This window comes from Rhododendron vialii, chromosome 4a (genome assembly GCF_030253575.1).
Source record: "Rhododendron vialii isolate Sample 1 chromosome 4a, ASM3025357v1".
NCBI lineage: Eukaryota > Viridiplantae > Streptophyta > Magnoliopsida > Ericales > Ericaceae > Rhododendron > Rhododendron vialii.
This window is the reverse complement of record NC_080560.1, coordinates 40970570-40988454: the sequence shown is the minus strand read 5'-3', so window position 1 is coordinate 40988454 and position 17885 is coordinate 40970570. Positions and strand designations below refer to the sequence as shown.

General features: G+C 39.1%; 2 protein-coding genes and 1 long non-coding RNA gene across 7 annotated transcripts; 2 read left to right on the top strand and 1 right to left on the bottom strand.

Annotated features, from left to right (window-relative positions):
• The first annotated feature begins 4673 nt into the window (after positions 1-4673).
• LOC131322074 (E3 ubiquitin-protein ligase MIEL1) lies at positions 4674-16283 on the top strand. Of its 5 annotated transcripts, XR_009198687.1 has the most exons (13): positions 4710-4981; positions 6006-6093; positions 6276-6332; positions 6444-6476; positions 6572-6649; positions 7028-7071; positions 7181-7221; positions 7501-7583; positions 7671-7762; positions 7849-7918; positions 8571-8612; positions 9656-9850; positions 15991-16283. XR_009198687.1 is itself a non-coding variant. In XM_058353210.1 (12 exons), the coding sequence occupies exons 1-12, from the start codon at positions 4932-4934 to the stop codon at positions 9779-9781; spliced, it is 804 nt and encodes a 267-aa protein (XP_058209193.1). In that variant the 5' UTR covers positions 4674-4931; the 3' UTR covers positions 9782-10068. The 5 variants fall into 5 exon arrangements, 4 of the variants coding, with proteins under 4 accessions (XP_058209193.1, XP_058209195.1, XP_058209196.1 ...); XM_058353210.1 differs by lacking the exon at positions 15991-16283 and having other exon boundaries at positions 4674-4981; positions 9656-10068; XM_058353211.1 differs by lacking the exons at positions 9656-9850; positions 15991-16283 and adding an exon at positions 9536-9574 and having other exon boundaries at positions 4708-4981.
• LOC131322076 (E3 ubiquitin-protein ligase MIEL1-like) lies at positions 13611-16283 on the top strand. Its single transcript, XM_058353214.1, has 3 exons — positions 13611-14032; positions 14526-14567; positions 15791-16283. The coding sequence occupies exons 1-3, from the start codon at positions 13952-13954 to the stop codon at positions 15914-15916; spliced, it is 249 nt and encodes an 82-aa protein (XP_058209197.1). The 5' UTR covers positions 13611-13951; the 3' UTR covers positions 15917-16283.
• Positions 16284-17266: 983 nt separating this feature from the next.
• LOC131322077 (uncharacterized) lies at positions 17267-17701 on the bottom strand. Its single transcript, XR_009198688.1, has 2 exons — positions 17648-17701; positions 17267-17543 (listed from the first exon to the last, which is right to left on the bottom strand). It is a non-coding gene; the product is annotated as an uncharacterized LOC131322077 (long non-coding RNA).
• Positions 17702-17885: the final 184 nt, after the last annotated feature.

The following is a 17885-nucleotide window of genomic DNA, read 5'->3' as shown; positions in this document are numbered from 1 at the left end:
GGGCTGGGCTTGGCCTGCCTTTGTGCTATTTGTTGTAGATACGGTGTTGAGACTCATAGGTGTCTGAGCTTGGCCCAACAGGTGTTATGGGGCTTTGCATCAATGGTGTTCTCTCCTGGGTTGGTTTCTTGCTAATTTAGGGTTTGAGTCTCGGGTGGATAGAAGATAGTTCGTAGCTTAGCTTAGCTTAGGATTTGATGCTATCATCCCTTGTCCTTTTAATCTTTAATCTTTGTAATTCACAAAGATTAATAAAATCTTTCTTTTTGCCGTTCAAAAAAATAATAACTCTCAAAGATTAATAAAATAATAATTCTCAAAGATTAATAAAATCTTACTTTTTGCCGTTGAAAAAAATAATAATGTAGTTTTGAAGTTGAATGCATGCATGTTTAAAGCCATTAATCCATTTTAGGACTTAGGAGCTAGGAACTGATGAGAATGTCAGAATTGATTCGCCCAGTACATTCTTCTCTTTCTTATATACCTACACTGTAATTAAAATCGTGCACTAGCTCCATACAAAATGCGTTGGTTTAATGTAATTGCGGAACGAAGTCGGAACCCCTAGCCTCCTAGTCAGACAACGGGCTTGATGGACGTCCTTGCATATCACTCACTTTTATATGTAGAAAAAAAATCGAATTCATCAACATACTACCCCACTAATTGACGGTAAAATTAATCTCCAAAAATTTAGTCGAAGTTTGCGTAACGTGGCTCGGAAAATTAGGATTATCACGCGAAGACATATGTGTAGTGCTGGTAGGTCGTATCCTAAGGGGACACAGTGTGCCCAATGGGAAAGCAAGTCACGTGCATATATATGCCACGGGAGAGGAACAAACGTTATATATTGAGAAAACCCTGCAAGAAATTTATAATTATCGTGTGAAAAGTACACATTTTATTAAGATATATATATATATATATATATATATATATATATATATATATATATTTTAGGCATGTACCGAAAAAACGAGCCACAAAAATTCGTAATTGGGTGTGCCCCGAATACTTTTTTCTTTCTTGTATAAACAATGTGTACATTTAGTGTTGGTATATGTATTTAGATGCTCTACCAATGAAGGGTTGGTTTAGCGGTTAAGAACTTGGACTATGTGTTGGATAAGATCCAGGTTTAAGTCCCCATAGTTCTTCATGGAGCTAAAGATACTCCTAAAACCATCCATGCGGACACGCGTGGTGGGACTTGAGTTTCGCCCCGACGTTGGTGTGGTGAAGTCCTTTACGGATAGCGGTGTGGTGTGACAAGACAATACTTCCCTGCGGAAGTGACGAATCGAATACCATACATACCTGCACTTTCATTTTGTTTACCAATATATATATATATATATATAAATATTGCTCATGAAGCCGACAGCTGTTTGCTCATACATAGCCACAGGCCCAGAAGAAGGAATAGCAATTAAATAAATTATCCACTTCCAGGTACATTAAAGTAGCCCATATATTTTGTGTGGATGGATTTTTTAGTCTTTTAGCCCATCAATAATGAATACTACAGCTATATATGTTTGGAGTAATGAAATGATTGTAAAGGTATGGAAAAGAAAAATACTGACAAATCATATTAATCATATTTTAGTTTCTTTCATGATTTTGAATTAATTAAAAGATCTTTATTCCCTTGTAGTAACTTTCTAGACAAAGTTGCTAAAAAGCAGAAATTAATTTGTTTTCTTCTTCTTCTTTTCCGGTCAGGATCAGGTTGTGGACCGGAGCTACTGTCCGCACCTCCCCATTTCTCACATTTTCCGATTGAATTTTGATGATCCGAGCCGCTCAATGTGATCAAAACGTGATTTTAAGGGTACCCACGTTAAATCAGCAAAAAAAAAAAAGACCGGGAAGGGCTTGATTTGAGCAGTTTTTTTCTGATTCAGAAAAAAATTGCTCAGATCAAGCCCTTCCCGGTCATTTTTTTTGCTGATTAATCGCGGGTACCTTTAAAATCACGTTCTGATCACATTGAGCGGCTCAGATTATCGAAATTCAATCGGGAAAATGGAGGTGCGGACGGGTGCGGACCGTAAGGGTATGGACTTGATCCAGACTGTCTTCTTTTCCTTATTACTTCTAGTAAAAAAGCCATACTAAAAGTTAGCATAGAAACATAACTAATTGATTTTCACTCTCTACTTTTACCATCTGCATGTTTTTTTTGGGTCTTAATTTATTACTTCAAAATTATAATGATTTCTGTAATTTCATGTATGAACAATGAACAAGTACTAAATGGACAACGTTATAATTTCACTTGAATAACAATGAAATAGAGGGATTATAGAAACATCCACGTGCTATGTACCGGGCTGCACGCCAGAGGAATTGTAGACTTTATACAACATCGATCACTTAAACTTAGTTACTTCACCTACAGCAGTTTGGATTTTAGATTAAACCCTGAGGTAGTGAGGGATTTTCAGACTTTATACAACATCGATCCCTTAAATTATCTAAACTTAGTTAATGGAGTACTCCATAATTTAAAAGTAACCCCACCGATAACAATTTGGATTTAGATTAAACCTTTCAAAAAAAAAAAATTCTCACGGAAATTAATGAAAAGAGCATGAAAATCACCTAGCAAACATATAAGAAAAAGTACCAATGGGCATTTGCAGATTCAGGGCTCGTGCCCCATGTGGGAGAGGCCAGGGCTAGCTCGTGCCCCATCGTGGCGTTTGGAATTTAGGGCTGTGGATAGCCTCTACAACTCTCTGTGGACTAAACCTATTAACACTTCGCTAATCCTCCGCTGATGTATACAATATTGGGGAAAAAAAAAAAAACATATCAGAAAAGTCGGAACAATCTTATACTATCTTCCCACGTTCACAGTATTTGGCAGGTAAAGTTGACTACCAAGAACTCGGAATTAAAATGCATGGGGAAAGAATAGAAACATGCACTTGCAGATCTATCACTTCCGGATACTGTGATTCACTGTCCATTTATGTTCATATAGGACACCAAAAACTCATAGGAATTGGCTTTTCTCGCATGTGATATATATATATATATATATATATATATATATATAGAGAGAGAGAGAGAGAGAGAGAGAGAGAGAGAAATTTTCAGGTAAGGACCTTATATGTGGACCTCCCCATTTTTCGCCTTTCCCGATCGGATTATGAGAAGGAGACTATATATATATATATATATATTTTATGTTCATTTTGTAAGTTTTGGGTCGTGGTGGAAAAAATATTCAATGATCTAGACCTCTCCACAACCACAGATTAAGTGTATGAGTTGAACAATAACATGCGATGACTGAAAGGGTGGCTGTATCTTTGGGGCATTGAATAATCTCTTGGCATGATGGGAGAGCCAATTCAGGCACAATGTAGGTGATTTCCCTTGTGAAGCTTTTGAATTCATACTCGGATATGCAAAGTTTGCAGTCACGATGTCAAAAATTTGCAGTCACAATGTAAAAGCTTGCGGTCATGATGTCAAAATTCGCGACTACGATGCAAAAATTAGCAGCCACAATGCAAAAATTTGCGGTCAGAAACTCGTGTTAGTTAGTGCCTCATCAAAGTATCACAATTTTTCTTGCATTTCAATGATGAGTACTATCGATGACTGGCCAAGGCTTTTTGGAAACTTAACCAAAATCTAGAGACAAATCTTGAATCGGTTCGTCCAACCAGTTGGTCGGCCCAAGTCAGGCTCTTAACCGCTTTGTCCTTCGGCGAGTTGGGTTTAACCCGTCCCAAAACCGCTAGTTATTCAAGCTTGGTTTTGAAAATTAACAAGCTTTACAACTTTTCTTCGATAATCCACGAGCTTCACAACTTCTTCAAGCTTTAGCTTGTTTGTAAAACTCATTGATCTTGAACGAGCTTCAATCGAGTCGTATGTGAGTAGCTTAAATTTTTTCATAAGCTGATCGAGTAATATTGACTTGTTCGAGTTTGGTTTGTTTACGTCACAAATTTATATATCTTGAACAAGTTTTTAACGAGTAAACATGGACACGAATTCGAATAGCTTGGTTCGTTTATCATGCGGCCCGATCTACGACCGATCCGATCTGGTGCACTAACTGGCCCACATTAAACAAACTCATACGTTCTTAGAATAATGAAAACATTCTGATTGATTATAGTTGATAGAATCAATTGTAATTGATTAGAATCAAGGATTTGATTATCTTTCCATAGTATATGATTTGATTTTGTTTCCATAGAATCAAGAGCCTATGTACATATTATTAATCGAATTCAATAAAATATTTATTCTCTCATATTTAACAGTTTTTAACCAATAAGAATGCATACTCAACCCAACGGGTCCCAAGAAACCAAGCTAGCTCAGTCTTATTTCCCTTGTGGAGGCTGGAGTTCGAGCTCCACAAGAGACGGGTTTGAGGTTCTGCCGTTCAAGGGTATGGACAATCTCTAAACCTTCTATTGACTAACATACTAACACACATATTAACACGTAACACCCTGTTGATATATAATGTGTGAAAAATAATATAAAAAAAAAACCCAACGGGTCCCGAGACTCCCAACTACTATTGCGTAATTCCAAATGCTCATATGAATGCCCTTCCCCATAACGGTTAGCTTTTTATTTTCCTTGGCGTGGGTTTTTTGCCTTGCTTCAATCCAATTCCCAACTAACACGCACCCATGTCTCTTCCCTCCATCGATCTTATCCCCTCTCTCTCATAGTCTGGTTATTATATTGAGTTGGGTGATTGAGAATATTGATGGCCTTGTATATAAAGGTCTCCTCCAACCACGTGATGGCATTTACATTCAGACGCTTTTTGACAGCATCCTCATCTTCCCAAATCAGACCAATTCTGGGCCTTCCTTCTTCTTTCAGTCTGGGCTTTCTTTCCATTTCTGTAAACATACAACAGAATCTCTCCTGTGCTCATGGAAGGCTCTGCCAATGAACGTCTCGGTTTTGGGAAGATGGGTTATGGGTATCCCCCCCCCCCCCCCCCCCCCCCCCCCCCCGCCCGCTCTCTCTCTCTCTCTCTCTCTCTCTCTATGTGTGTGTGTGTTTTTACACATGTGAACATGTGAACAATGCTAGGAACACAATTATAAAACACAACTTCGAACACAATTGCGTTTAGAGCTGTTCGATGCATGCATGTTGACCCACGAGACATCGGACAGCTGCGGACATGGCTCCGCACGCTGTCCGGAAGATGTGTTCCTAGACTTTTTGATTTGTATTTTATGTTTATGTCTACCGTTTGATTGTTGGGTTAATTTCTCTCTGAATATTATGGTTGTGGATTTCATATGGTGAGAGATCTAGCTATAAGTTTCTTGTTAAACTCGAATAAAAGATGGGTTAAAGAGCAGATTTTATTGAGATTCTTGTTCGAATACAATTCTTAACATGAAAGATTTGAAATGATGTGATTCTACGTTTAATTCAATTAGAATATAAGAGATTTAGCATCTTGTGAAAACTAAATGGATTAAAGTGTAATTTAACTAACATCTTGTATAACTACAATTCTAACCATGACAGATTGTGAAAGGCAATTCAAATCCACCATAATAACCTCTCAAACTCAATGTTGCAATCCATGCAACTACCAATGTTCTGAAAACTCGCTACGTGCTAGTCGGACGGAAAAAGGCACCTAGCACCCAGGAGGGGACTAGGTGTCGGCTAGTTGGCTACCTAATGTAGGCATTGGACCACCGCCTAGCACTTGGGTGGGGACTAGTCGGCCGACTTTTAGAACATTGCAAACTGCTATGAAATCCTAAATTGGGCTATTTTCGTAGATGGTGGTGTTACTATATTGGTATTTTTTTCATCTGAATTTCACTTATATCCAACAAATCAACAAATCATGAATTTGGCTATTCTCGTAGATGTGATGTTACTATAATGGTAATCAAGTCTTTTCAATTGAATTTCACTTATGTCCAAACGGAGCCTTATTTTGAGTATTGGTTATGGGTTTTTGGATCTGTATACAGATGCAAGCATTATAGAAGAAGATGCAGGATCAGAGCTCCCTGTTGTAACGAGGTCTTTGATTGCCGCCATTGTCACAATGAAGCCACGGTATTGTGATCACGTTTCCTATTTCATTTCTCCTCTTTAGCTCAAGATTTATGCCCATGGACCTGTTTTTGATCTGGGTTTTTTCTATTTTCATCGCGAGATTTATTGTACCATGCTTAAGCCATATAGAGCTATAGATCTGTTTTGTTGTTTGACCTTTTGTTGCTCTCTTGATTCATTAGAGCATGTTGAGGAACATCTTTGATCGGCATGAGCTCGTTCGATACGATGTTAAGCAAGTATGTTGAACAACCGACCTGTTTCTTTTGATGTCATTCGTCCGGTCAATTATTTACCTTTCAGTAATCAGATCATGATAGAGAGAGGCGGATTTTGTTTTCATTTTTTAGGTAATTTGCTCAGTTTGCGACACAGAACAGCCGGTATGTCTCTCTTGATTTTAGATATGTGCTTCCTTGCTAATGTTTTTGGCCAAATCTCATTTGGTTTGATGGAAATTCATCATGAATGTAACCAGGTGGTTCCTGTCTGTACAAATTGTGGAGTCAATATGGGCGAGTATTTCTGTGAAGTGTGCAAATTCTACGATGATGATGTATGTTGTGGTTACCTTATCAAGTTGAATTGAACAGTCCTTCATATGTGCTTTTTCAGTGTTGTTGATGTTTTAGTCAATCTGGTTTTAAGCTCAAGAAGAGCCAGAATAGGATAGACTTATGAGACTTGCAGGTCATTTGGATTATGAGAGATGGGGAGAAAAGAAAGGAAAGTAATGAGATTTGGCGAGAAACAAAACAGGCCAATAAAGATTCATTATTTCCCCTCTTCTAGTTGTCCAAATAAGCAAAAGGATACTACTTTCTTTTCTTTTGTCACCCTTTCTCACCATCGAAAGGGTCTGTTTGGATTTGTTAGCGATGGCAGTATTGATTTGGTGCCTTGAAATGATAATTACTGTGCACACTCGATGCAGATTGGCAAAGAGCAGTTTCATTGCAATGATTGTGGGATCTGCAGGTTAGTTGGAGAAGTTTTTTGATTTGTTTCATTGCCTATTGACTTGTTGATCTAAATAAATTTTGTGATCTCAGAAGTTGTTCTCACAATTCCTTTATATTCTGTTCAGAGTCGGCGGTAGAGAGAATTTTTTTCACTGCAAGAAATGTGGTATGCACTCACACCCCTATTTCTTTGTTGCTCATCTGCGTTTTCCTTAAAGCTGCACAAATATCCTGAGAAAACTGCAGAATGGCCCAATTGAAGACGGGTTAGAGTCCTGTATGGACTGACCCAAACAAATTTGATAGCATGTGAGAGGGAGTCGAACCCCTAGAGGTCTAGACGAAAGGCTTCCTGAGGCCAACCCCTGTTGGGGGTTGACCAAGGTGGTGTTAACGCACACGTGGCATGCTTTTTCACTTTGTTCTCCTCTACTGATGTTTGCAGGATCATGTTATTCAGTGGCTCTGCGTGATAATCACTCGTGTGTGGAGAACTCCATGCGGCACCACTGTCCCATTTGTTACGAGGTTTGTTTTCAACTGGCTAGTTCTTTGATCACTTCTTAACAACTTAAAGGCTTGTAATATCAGATTGGGCTTAATTCTTCTTGACAGTATCTCTTTGACTCACTCAAAGACACAACCGTAATGAAATGTGGCCACACGATGCACTGTGAATGCTATCATGAGATGATTAAGCGTGACAAGTAAGCATTTTTATCTCTGCAAAATGAAAGAATTTCCTCTTGTTTGTTTACCTGTGAAAAAATAGTTTTCCTGATATGTCACACAGATATTGCTGCCCCATATGCTCGAGGTCGATTATTGACATGTCTCAAACATGGAAGAGAATAGACGACGAGGTGGTTTTTTTTTAATAAACGCTCACTTATCAATGGTGACTATCAAGATTTGCATGTTTTTTTAAGGGGACTTGAACTTGATCTTATGCATTCTTTCGTTGATTGATATATCTGGTGTGAATGCCATTCGTCATCTGTAAAGCTGATTGCATGATACCGCCTAAACTTAGCAATCCATTGGAGTCTGAGGAAGGAGGAGAAAAGTAAGGATTGTGGTTTTTCACCGAATCTCACAATTTCTCGTCTCTTTTAGTTATCCAAATAAGTAAGATATCGTCCACACTTTCTTTTCGTTTCTCACTCTTTCCCACCAACAAAAGGGGCTGCAAATGTTTTTTGTTGTTCGCGATTGGTGTCAGTATGTGCATGAGATATCGTCCACACTTACTGCAGAAATCCTCCTTCCTTGTTACCTGTATGACGCATTAGGCTTGGTCTGGACCTCTGGTACCATTCACTCGACGGTTATGTCGTTATCGTAGTTCTTCTTCCTCTTTCTGTATGTTTCTTTATGCCAAGGCAATTCGAATGCTTGGATAGAGAAAATACGAAAGATTACATTGCCACTTTTACCAAGTCTTAACTCCCATAATTTTTTTGTATTATTCCAACTGTGATTTGCTCAATTTTGGAGTTCTCTTGATTTTGACAGATTGAAGCGACAGTCATGCCTGAGGATTATCGGTATAAGAAGGTACTAAGATCTCATCCTTAAAAGCTGGTGCCCCTTTGTCTGTAGATCATATCGATCACCCGTAGCTTTGTATGAAACTCTTATTTTCCCAAGAAAAAAAGATAAGGTCATCTGTATTTTCAGCTATTCAACCATCTCCAACAGAGGTCAATGTTTTATGTTAGCATCTCGAATGGTTTGAGCCATTCTTTTTCCAGCCAAAGCTATTTCTTGGCTTGCTACACTATGATTTTGTTAAATTTTGGCAAAGTTGCTCCAGAAGTGCCGAATTCACTCTTTTGCCTGAACTAATCACGACCATTGGATCACTTGTATTCTTTCAGAGACATATTATCCATAAACATTGCAACACATACCCTGATGTGGCAATAAACGGTTTTGCCATTTCTGGTGACAACTTTGGCTTGGGAAATGCCAAAGCCATTTTTTGGGCTTGATAGTTAGCCTACCATTAGAGGCAAGTATTTAAGACTTCTTGCCAAATAATAGCTTTGGCAAGATAAATGACTTGCCATTGGAGATGGTCCAAGACTTGATAAACTACTACTTAAGTTTTGGCTTTGCATAGGCCTAGCCATGGGTGCAAACAAGTCAAGCCTAAAACTCAAGCTTGAGTTTGGCTCGTTTGTAAACGAACCGAGACCTATTCATTTTATAAACGAGCTTCTGTAACAAGCTGAGCTTTTTCGAGCCAAGCTGAGCTTTAGAGTGTTGAGCTCAGTTCGTTTATTACACGAGCCTAAAACTCAAGCTCGAGTTTGGTTAGATCACTAATGAGCTGAGCTGAGCCCTCAACGCTGTGCCTTGAGCAGCTCGGTTTGCTTGCAGCCCTAGGCCTAGGTAGTATTGCCTAAGGTAATACTACTATGTATGCCCCCACTTGGTTGATAGTAGGTTACATTAAGGTTGTGTTTGGATTACAGATTTATGGAGGACCGGATGGATGATGGAGTAAATTTTGCAACATACATCCATGTTCCGAGCACAGCCTAAATATTGTTAGTTTGAAGGATCTGAAAAATGCACGTCTTTTTTTTTTGCAGGTTTGGATTCTATGCAATGACTGCAATGATACTACTGAAGTATTCTTCCACATAATTGGACAGAAATGCAGCCACTGCCTATCATACAATACAAGAAATATTGCACCTCCAGTGCTTCCTCAATGACAAGCCTAAATTTCTGGAGCAATTGTTTGCTAGGCGAACGAGGGGCCGTGCTGATTGCATCTTCAACCAGTTTTTCATTTCCATTCTTATATGGCTCTTGGGAATTGGTTTTCGATTCAAAACTGTAACATTTATTGCATTCGTCAACACAAGCGTTTGATCTGGTATTCTTCCTCCAACTCTTTGGAGTTCAAATCTATCCGAATGATCACGGGGTGGTTGTTAAAAAATATACAATCAAATATCAGTACTCTCATGATTATATGCCATGACAGGTCTTTTTATGACTTAGTTACTCGCACTGCAATACATACACACAAGTGCGCTGCATTTTTTAGATCAATTCGAGTGATGATATGAAGTAACAGGACGTTATCAATAATCCATTGTGCCTTCTCCTGTCTCTTCCACTTCTAATTCTTCTGCCTCACTTGGACGGCAGTAAAATCTTCATCAGGAGCCGACTCTTCAACTCTCTCCTCGCTGGCCATAACATTTGTGACAGCTGACTCACTGACACTTTAACGTTTTGCTCTCATCACTTTCTTCCAACACTTCTTCAACTCTGTGGTAAACCTTTACACAAGAAGAAGGGAAATTCCACATTAAACATAATCATCACGAGTAGAAACAGAAAATACTAAAAGGGAATCCTACCACACCAGTGCGTGCTGGTGAGAGTACTTTGAAAAGCTCGTTTCAAGCACTCCTGGTATTCCTTCAGGGCATGTGAAATAATCGATGTCAAGGCCCACCTGCAAAACAAAATTATCTATTATATCGTCAGTATAAATAATCCAGCACATTTCTGACCAACGAGAACCAAAGTGGCCAAGAAGTGAGATATCTTCACGTTAATAAAAAGGAAATACAAATGGACAAAGTTGTTTCAAGGTTGGTTCTTAAGGCAATAGAGTTCAATTTTTGATGCGCGAAACCTGTGACCAAAGTCTACCATCTTACTCAGAGCCTTATATCATACAGTAGATGATCAAATCACAGTACTTACACTTTTGGCACAATAGAAGTTCCTACCACATATTTTTCAATCTCAATTAAGAGTTTCATTTGGAGGTTCTTATACAGATCAGCCTGTACCTGTAAGGCTGTAACATCTTTGGAATGGACATGGCATATGAAGACTGCATGAACGTAGGCGACAATTGGATGCACAGAAACAACAGGAAAATGAATAAAACACAAAAATGTAAAGGGCCTTTGCCCTCCATGCCCTTCATGCTGTGTCTTGTTTCTGTTTTCGCAAAACAAACAATTCTTTATCGCTTTGTTGATTTTTAAAACAAGAGCGAATCAACGCTTTGTTTTGCATTTCTCTTCCCCGTACTTGGGAAGCTGGAAAACAATAGTCTAGACAGGTCAGTAGAGTGAGAGTCGGTTCCCTTGTATCGGCCATCAAACCACAGGGTAGTACACATGCATAGGAACTCCAAGACCCTATACATGGCTTATCATAACTCATCTCAAATGCAAGACCGTACACAAAACGAATCACTTGAGATTGCAGAGAGCAGTTGGAGTCGTTGTTCAGCTTCATAATCTCGACAAATCCATAGCCTGAGAGTTGTAAATGGACAATAACTGCTCAAACCAAAAAACGTGTACGACCGAACGGATCTTTGTAAATTTGATGAGAAAGTAGAAGTGAGAAACAATCAGGGAATAAGAGAGACGATACTTAATGCTGATCAAATTGATTGCATCAGTTGTTTCAAACCAAAATTCCTGACTTGCGAAAACGGTGACTCAACTGCAAGCCGAGAAAAGAAAAGAAAAATGGCAAACAATCTCTCTCCACTTCAAGTCATAACCAAAAGAAATGCCGTAATGTAACCTGGAACGCGGATTGTTCTGGCACGAGGTACGAGAACGGGATTGCAATTAAATTGTGGTACGATAGGGGTAGGCTTCATAACAAACCTAGAACTTACTCTTCCAAGCGATAAACATCAAGTGAATTTGTCAAATTATTCATACAAAACACATTTCTAGGAGCTTAACGACTGGACTTTTTACAATTTATTCCACCGAAATTCCATTTTCTATCTATTTTGACCATAATGAGTTGACATTTAGGGGAACACTAAGGGGATCGCTAGATTTACCGTTTTGGAACAGTAGTGTACCATGTTTCGGAACGTTCGTACCAAAACATAATTTGCTAGGAGTTTTCTAGTAACATTAGTATCCAACTATTTCTCAACCTGCCGTTCAAAAAAAAAAAAAACTATTTCTGAACCTCCAAGTTTTGAACTTCCACATACCCTATCAACAAAGGTAGCTGGAACCTGCAAAGACAGACGTAAAATCGAGGTCAATTATTTGGGCCAAAGGAAACAACTTTGAGTTAGCAGCTGAAAATGTTGGAAGAAAAAACTCGGAAAAGAAAACGTCATTGCGACATCCGACAGCTATAACTACTTTTGAAGAAAACAGAAACGGAGCCAGAGAGCATTACAGAAATCAACCCCAACCTTGAAAAACAAAGCAATCTAAGACTAGAATGAAATCAAAGAACTTCACCTGTGTGAGTTTTGAGACCATGAATGAGTTTAGTAAGCAAGAATTGCCGAAAAGATTGAATAGTAGATAATTCGGATCACAATTGAGGGCCAGAATCAGTTCGCAGAGAGTAACCATGGTCCATGGGGGAGATATGGACGAAGACTGGTGTTCGGTTAGCTGCACGCGCTGGTAATCATACATCAGTAGAAACTCGCGTATGACAGACGCGAGCTTGGTTCAAATGGTGCCGACAAGGTTCCATCTAAGAAAGCATCTTGAACACGCGAGGTATACCAAAAACGACGTCGTCCGTACTTGTGAAGACTTCCCAGTTTAAACCTGCGAAGTCACTTCAAAACATGAATTTGTAAAATTGTGACCCCGTTCCAGTTTATCACCATGATCTAAACTCTTCATGTTTCAGAGATTGTCAAGAGCATAAACGTGAAAAGAAATCCTTTGAATCGAGTACTCTTTAAATTATAATCGGACACGATAAGTGTGATGTTTTTTTTACATAAATAGACTTGGCCACACTCTATCAAATCTGTTGTGTCGAACGACGGGGAGGCGCTGTTCAGAGTTTAGTAAAACGACGTCGGAAGCGGGTGTTCTTGGATCTGCAAAGCGAGTTCGACAAATTGTGATCTCGTTTCGACTGATCTACACGATCGAAATCGTTCAAATTGTAGAGCTTGTGAAGAAGATAAACAGTGTGAAAGATCGTTTAAATCGAATTCTGAATGATGCATGATCGGAGATTATCAACGTGAATTTATTTTTATGAAAATAAATTTGGCCACACTGTATCAAACCCATTAAATTCACACCGACGACGAAGGGACGTCCCCGACGGAAAAGGAAAAGGATTCTCACTCCATTGCTCAACAGCTCTGCTTCTCTCTGTCTCTCTCTCTGAAGGTATTCTTGGTAGATTTTCCTTTGGGATTTTTGGCTGATTAATTGATTTTGTTTCCATTGCTCTGGAACTTGTGCTTCGAAATTCAACAAAACTTTGCATTATATTCCAAGTGAATCAATGCACACATGCTTGTAGCTCATCAAAGTTTCAAACCAAGCAAGAATAAGCTAATACTGGGCTTGTCTTGCTTATGATGTATGAAAAATTCAAATTACTCGAGATTGGCTCGTGTTCGGTTCGATTAAAGCTCTTTTGAGATCGGCTCCTTTCATAAACAAGCTAAGATTGAACATATTACACATGCTTGTTTGCTTGTGTGTGTGATACTGGTAAACAATTTTGACACTGTTTTAGCTGACTTCCTGGTAGTTTTATTGATGCTTGCTAAGTTGGTTTGAGTGAGAGTGCAGAAACAACTTTTCTAGTCGATTTTTCTTGGTGATCGTGTATTGTTGCTGTTATACCATTGCTCTCCTGCTGCTCCATGGTTTGTTCATAGGCTTGACATTGGTTCTGCTCATGCGCTGTGGACTGATTGGGCTTAATTTTTCTTGACAGTATCTCTATGACTCACTCAAAGACACAACCGTAATGAAATGTGGCCACACAATGCACTGTGAATTTTATCATGAGACGATTTAGCGTGACGATTTAGCATTTTTATCTCTGCAAAATGAATTCATTTCCTCTTTTTCGTTTACCTGTGAAAAAATAGTTTTCCTGATATGTCACACAGATATTGCTGCCCCATATGCTCGGGGTTGATTATTGACATGTCTCAAACATGGAAGAGAATAGATGACGAGGTGGTTTTTTTTAATAAACGCTCACTTATCAATGGTGACTGTCAAGATTTGCATTTTTTTTAGGGGGGCTTGGACTTGATCTTATGCATTCTTTCATAGATTGATATATCTGGTGTGAATGCCATTCGTCATCTGTAAAGCTGATCGCATGATACCGCCTAAACTTAGCAATCCATTGGAGTCTGAGGAAGGGGGAGAAAAGTAAGGATTGTGGTTTTTCACCGAATCTCACAATTTCTCGTCTCTTTTAGTTATCCAAATAAGTGAGATATCGTCCAGACTTTCTTGTCGTTTCTCAATCATACAGGTAACAGGGAAGGAGGATTTTGTTTCCCCAACATTCAGATTGCAGCCCTGCAGTAAGTGTGGACGATATCTCATGTACAAACTGACACCCATCGCGAACAACAAAAAACATTTGATGGTTACATCATCTTTTTGGATTATTCCAACTGTGATTTGCTCAATTTTGGAGTTCTCTTGATTTTGACAGATTGAAGCCACAGTCATGCCTGAGGATTATCGGTATAAGAAGGTACTAAATCTCGTCCTTAAAGGCTGGTGCCAATTTGTCTACAGATCATATCGATCACCCATAGCTTTCATATGAGACTCTTATTTGCCCAAGAAAAAAAGATAAGGTCATCTGTATTTTCAGCTATTCAACAATCTCCAACAGAGGTCTATGTTTTATGTTAGCATCTCAAATGGTTTGAGCCATTCTTTTTCCAGCCAAAGCTATTTCTTGGCTTGCTATATTATGATTTTGTTAAATTTTGGCAAAGTTGCTCCAGTAGTGCCGAATTCACTCTTTTGCCCGGACTAATCACGACCATTGAATCACTTGTATTATTTCATAGGCATATGATCCGTAAAGATTGCAACATATTCCTGATGTGGCAATAAACGGTTTTGCCATTTCTGGTCACAACTTTGGCTTGGGAAATGCCAAAGCCATTTTTTGGGCTTGACAATTAGCTTTCCATTAGAGGCAATTGTTTAGACTTCTTGCCAAATAATAGCTTTGGCAAGAGAAACGACTTACCACTGGAGATCGTCTAAGACTAGATAAACTACTTCATAAGTTTTGGCTTTGTAGAGGCCTAGCGAGGGGTGCAAACAAGTCAAGTCTAAAACTCAAGTTCGAGCTCAGCTCATTTGTAAACGAACCGAGTCCTATTCATTTACTAAACGAGCTTCTATAACAAGCTGAGCTTTTTCGATGTGAGCTAAGCTTTAGAGTGTTGAGCTCGGCTCATATACTACACGAGTTTAAAACTCAAGCTCGAATTCGGTTAGATCATTAATGAGCCGAGCCAAATCCTTGACGCTGAGCCTCGAGCAGCTCGGTTCGCTTGCAGGCCTAGGCCTAGGTAGTATTACCTAGGTAATACTACTATGTATGCCCCCACTTGGTTGATACTCTTACTCCCAACCATATCTCAAAAACACCCTGCGTCAGAGAGAGAGAGAGAGAGAGAGAGAGAGAGAGGATTCACCAATCTTCTCTTCAGACTTATATATGCCTTGTGCAGTTGGCTAATGGGAAAAAATGGCATGTAGAGCTATTGGCTAAGTAGGTTACATTAAGGTTATGTTTGGATTACAGATTTATGTAGGACCGGATGGATGGAGAGAAGCATAAATTTTGCAACATACATCCATGTTCCAAGCACAGCCTAAATGTTGTTAGTTTGAAGGATCTGAAAAAATACGTCCTCTTTTTTTTTTTTTTTTTTTTTGTTTCCTTTTTTGCAGGTTTGGATTCTATGCAATGACTGCAATGATACTACTGAAGTTTTCTTCCACATAATTGGGCAGAAATGCAGCCACCGCCAATCCTACAACGCAAGAAACATTGCACCTCCAGTGCTTCCTCAGTGACAAGCCTGAACTTCTGAAGCAGTTGTTTGCTCAGCGAGCGAGTGAGGGGCCGTGCTGATTGCATCTTCAACCAGTTTTTTCATTTCCATTCTTATATGGCTAGCGGGAATTGGTTTTTGATTCAAAACTGTAACATTTACTTGCATTCGTTGTCACAAGTGTTTGATCTGGTATTCTTCCTCCAACTCTTCGGAGTTTAAATCCAATCGAAAGATCACTGGATGTAACAATCAGATATCGGCACTCTCGTGATTATATGCCGTGACAGGTCTTTTTTGACTTAGTTACTCGCGCTGCAATATACACACACAAGTGCACTGCATTTTTTAGATCAATTCGAGCAATGAAGTAACAGGATGTTATCAATAATCCATTGTGCCTTCTCCTGTCTCTTCCACTTCTAATTCTTCTACCTCACTAGGATCGGCAGCAAAATCTTCACCAGGAGCTGACTCTTCACCTCTCTCCTCGCTGGCCATAACATTTGACTCACTGACGCTTGAACGTTTTACTCTTATGCTGCAACTGAAAAATTAGAAAAGCTGAAAAGGCCATGTCTTGTTCTTACTTGTTTCAGGAACCTGGCGCGAATCCAAAGTGGATGAACATGGTGTGGAAGTTGAGTTCCAATAGTTTGCCTTGAAACCAAATGAGTGGAGGGAAGAGATGACAACTCGAACATCGGCTTGAAGAGTCCTTTTGAAGTGTTCAACATCAAAAATGTTCAAAAATACGCTGCAAAAATCAGTTTATAAGTTTAGGTGATTAAATCATCAACTCCAGTCAATAAAAGTTCTAGTCCTGCAGTTTTTCTTCTTCCCACAGCCCCAATTTTCATCGGAGGATTATTGCTCACATCATAATCCGCCCTTTTAAGTCTTTATATATCCAAGACTTGTTTTAGTAGCGTATACTTGGATTAGTGGGATTTCTTTGAAATTGAATCCAATAGACCGAATACTTGGATTCGTAGATCAGTCCAAATTAACTTACGAAAGTGACGAAGAATTTGAATTACTTACGAATTCACCATTTTATGCAAAGCTAAACAAAAAAAAAGAGGACTTTTTCAGCAAATAGTTGTTCGTTCTCTTATCATTTCCAACCCAAAAACATAAACTTAAGCTTGTACTTGAATTTCCTTGTCCCATCTTTCCCCTTCCATTTCACTTCAACTTCCCATGTTCCACCCCACATCTATGATCCAAACAAAGCCCAAGAAAATATTGCATAGGATTACCAAGAAATTCAAGAATTGAAAGGGAAAATCGTAGATCATAAGTAAAGAACTGATCAAAACCGCATCAAACCCATGATATAAAATGATCGAAGCAAGAAAATTATTTGCAATTTATCAATCAAAACGCACATAAATTCAATTGGAATTCCATTTGATACAACCAAACAAGAAAATCAATTAATCAAAATCTGAGTCCCCAAACGTGGTATGCCGGAAAAACCGGCACAACCAACGCCACCTCAAGAATTCTCGCAATCCCATTCCAATTCGTTCTGTAACTCAGTGTCGTCCCGATTCAATCTCGAAAACATCGTCCCCAAGCGCCTCGTAGTGCACCCTTACCTCCTTCAGCTCAACTACTTTCCCAGAAGCTGACTTTTTGCATACCTGAAAATGTGAGGCTAGAATCAGTTCGAAGAAGATTGATGCCCGTTTGCAAAAGAAGATGCAGTGAAAATAGAATATGAATACACACCCACAGAGAGAGAGACCTTGGAGTAAATAGTGACGACGACGGGAATTCGGGAACGGGCATTCATTAGAAATTGGCATATGGCGGACGCGAGCTCTGACTTTAAGGCGTCGACCCGTTTCAATCAATAGATCGTATTTCAAACACGCGAGGTACGTCAAAACGACGTCGTCCGTACTCGTTAATACTTCTTAGTTTGAACCTGCGAAGTTACTTGAAAACATGAATTTGTAAAACTGTGAGCCCGTTCCAGCTCA

Coding starts and splice junctions, on each gene's coding strand:
- LOC131322076 (XM_058353214.1), top strand. CDS start 13,952: ATGTCACACAGATATTGCTGCCCCATATGCTCGGGGTTGATTATTGAC. Junction 14,033..14,525: donor GGAAGAGAATAGATGACGAG/GTGGTTTTTTTT, acceptor TGATTTTGACAG/ATTGAAGCCACAGTCATGCC. Junction 14,568..15,790: donor AGGATTATCGGTATAAGAAG/GTACTAAATCTC, acceptor CCTTTTTTGCAG/GTTTGGATTCTATGCAATGA.
- LOC131322074 (XM_058353210.1), top strand. CDS start 4,932: ATGGAAGGCTCTGCCAATGAACGTCTCGGTTTTGGGAAGATGGGTTAT. Junction 7,763..7,848: donor GAGATGATTAAGCGTGACAA/GTAAGCATTTTT, acceptor TATGTCACACAG/ATATTGCTGCCCCATATGCT. Junction 7,919..8,570: donor GGAAGAGAATAGACGACGAG/GTGGTTTTTTTT, acceptor TGATTTTGACAG/ATTGAAGCGACAGTCATGCC.